This window comes from Neolamprologus brichardi, chromosome 23, assembly GCF_056152115.1.
Source record: "Neolamprologus brichardi isolate AB-2024 chromosome 23, ASM5615211v1, whole genome shotgun sequence".
NCBI classification, from domain to species: domain Eukaryota; kingdom Metazoa; phylum Chordata; class Actinopteri; order Cichliformes; family Cichlidae; genus Neolamprologus; species Neolamprologus brichardi.
The window spans coordinates 15,317,341-15,320,336 of NC_142125.1; the positions used below are offsets into that span (position 1 = coordinate 15,317,341).

At 45.4% G+C, this 2,996-nt stretch overlaps 1 protein-coding gene across 1 annotated transcript; it reads left to right on the plus strand.

Annotated features, from left to right (window-relative positions):
- The first annotated feature begins 1,846 nt into the window (after positions 1-1,846).
- Positions 1,847-2,659, plus strand: LOC148096025 (uncharacterized). The gene has a single exon (XM_087836101.1). It carries the CDS (start codon positions 1,888-1,890, stop codon positions 2,599-2,601), a length of 714 nt encoding a protein of 237 aa, XP_087692227.1. The 5' UTR covers positions 1,847-1,887; the 3' UTR covers positions 2,602-2,659.
- Positions 2,660-2,996: the final 337 nt, after the last annotated feature.

Consider the following 2,996-nt stretch of genomic DNA (forward strand, 5'->3'; position numbering starts at 1 on the left):
TCACCGGTGTTGTGGGGGGTGACTTCCTCCTGAAGTCTATGATCATCTCCTTTGTCTTGCCGGCGTTGATTTGGAGTGCGTTGGTCTCACACCAGCCAACAAAGTCACTGATGATCCCCTGTATTCCTGATCATTGCCATCTGATACGCATCCAATGATGGCTGTATCATCTGAGAACTTCTGTAGATGGTCCAAATTATAACTGAAGTCTGAAGTGTAAAGGCTGAACAGGAATGGTGAGAGAACCATGACCTGTGGTGCCCCCGTGCTGCAGATTACCACCTCGGACACACAGTCATGGAGCCTCACATACTGTGGTCTGTTGGTAAGGTAGTCGAGGGTCCATGCAGTCAGCTGTTTGCCTACTCTGGCTCCCTCCAGCTTCCCTCTAAGCTGCTATTTCTGCTATTTACATAGCAGAAATCTTCTACATTTTTTGCGCCTCCATGTTTCACTATGAGATGGCGGTCGACAATATTCCTCACTTCCAGGGCCCGTCTGATCCGGAGAGATACAGTGTTTTCATGCGACCACAAAATGTGCATCTAATTCTAAATTTCTCTCTACAGTCCACTTCATAATATCTGAAAAAGACTAAGTGTATATTCTTGTTATTTTGTGGATTTGCAAGTGTGCAACATCCATAAATGTCAACTTTTTTCAATGGCCTTCATACTGAGTTTAACGGTGTGGTGGAAGATTTCTTTTCTCATGTGTTAATCACATATTTAATCATATCACATTAGTTATAGTAATATTACTTTCTCACTTTACTGTAGTAAGAGCACTCCTGTCACTAGTTTGCATGCATGTGGAATGTTAACACAGTGAGGCCATTGTAATGGGAGATATTGAACAGATAGTGGGACTCCTTCTCCTTATCAGGGATGTAAATCCTTAGGTGACGGCCAAGCAGAAAACAACGTCATAATTCTCTCTGTGAGGGAGGGGGTATAGCGCCCCCATGAGAGGGGCCAACATATAAGAGTTTGTGGAATGTTCTTTGTATGTGTCTCTGTATATAAGATGTAAGGGCGGCGGCCACAATTCAGAGATGGTCCAAGTGTTTCACTGGGAAGCTCTCTCCACATTGCAATGTGTTTATTAAACCCACTTCAAATCAAGCTCACTAGGTGTGTTGCAGGTTATTGTTAAATTTTCCACAACACCTGAAATGCTGTTTTATACAAATTACTTTTAGGCCAATTTAGAAGCTCATATCCAGCTCTATATTTTTGTTCTTGGACTCTTCTGTAGTGATTTTGCATCATTCACAGTTTTTTCCCTCACAGTTTATCCTTTTACTCTACCTTTAATCAACTCTCTTCTTTCTCTGTATCTATGAAGCGCCTTGAGGCGACTTTTGTTGTGATTTGGCGCTATATAAATAAAATTGAATTGAATTGAATTGAATTGGAAGCCCTCCCCAAACAGATGGCTGTGGGTGCTGTTGGTGGGCGTGGCTTCTGTTTTCAGAACTCATACTCTGTGCCTGAAAAATGGGTGTTTGGAGATGTCTGAAGCCTGAACTTAAATTACATGTACAATCAGTTTATCTGCAACCTAAAAACAGAAAACACATAAGTAGTAATATACTGGCACTTTTTTTGCCCCCCCCCCCCCCCCCCCCACCCCGTTTGGCCGGATTTGTGCGTGTGCGCATGCGTGTTCAGGGGTGCTCGGCGCATGCGCGTTCAGGTGTGAAAACACACCCTCTGGGCGGTAACGACTCCTCCTAGTGGGATGGCTTAGGTTATATAGGTATAAAAGTGATCCTTTCACATTCTAAGAGCATCACCGCCACGGCCTAAGGAGCACAGACACATCGCGCTAAGGACCCCACTGACTCATCGACCTAAGGAGCACAGAATACCATCTGTATCAACCATGACACCCAGCCAGGACATCGCCCATGCCACAGGCGTTCTAGGTATGTCTACAGGAGTATGCAGCCGGGGTCCTCAACGTAAAAAGCAACGCTGTGAAAATGCCGTAGATGGGACTGTATTTAAGTTAGAATATCGCGGCGCTGAAGGGTATGTGTATACCATTAAATATACCGAAGGGACAGTTGTGCTTGGTGTAGATTGTGGCGAGGGATTGTTTTGGGGGGAACCCCAAAGCATCTCTACCAAAAACTGGAAGCTCTTCCGGACCGTAGTGTGTGCGGACCTGGACAATGTGGGCTTCCCAGAGGTGCTGTATGTTTCCCAGTGGAACAGTGCACTTGAGCTTTACAGGGTTGAGGCTGATCGTTTCAATCGCAACCCTGAAGACTTTATTTTTCTCAGTGTATGTGATGACAGGGATAGTCTTATTGCTTCCAGAGGGCTTGAAAACTGGAGGTTAAATCCTTACCCTCTAAACCTTGAAGAGCGCACAAGATGGTTTAAGGACTTGTTTTTTATACAGTGGTGCGACTGGAGAGGTTTGTCGCGTCTGTTTAGCCAGATTGACGACGCGATCAAGAGGGACAGACTCAACACTGCGTACGAGAGTATTAGAAAACGCCTTGTTTTTGACGATCTGGCGAGTTGTCCGAAGACTGGTTTGCCTGCTACCCTGTGCAAACCTAAAATCATAAGACCTTCCGACAACTAAACAATAAACTGGTAGGTTTAATGTGAGGGGTGTGTGTGGGGTTGTGTGTGTATCTATGTGACAAATTAAGAGCTTGTGGTTTTCATTTTACAGAGAATGACACGCCGTCGTGGGACCTGTCAGAGTCACCATCAATAGGGCTGCTAATCCCGACCCCCCAGACTCCACCACCCTCACCATCATGCTCGCAGGACCCCCTCATATCAGACCTGTGGGAGGAAACTGTAATCGACATCAAACTCGCAACTCTCCACCTGTTGATGTTGGCGCTGAATGAGTTTCTACAAGAGACATGTTACGGATGCCAAATAGGCCACCCCAGTCAGGTGCAACACAGCTGCTTGCAGGAATTGTCTGAGTATTTCTTCGACACCTACTATGACGATGTGATGATA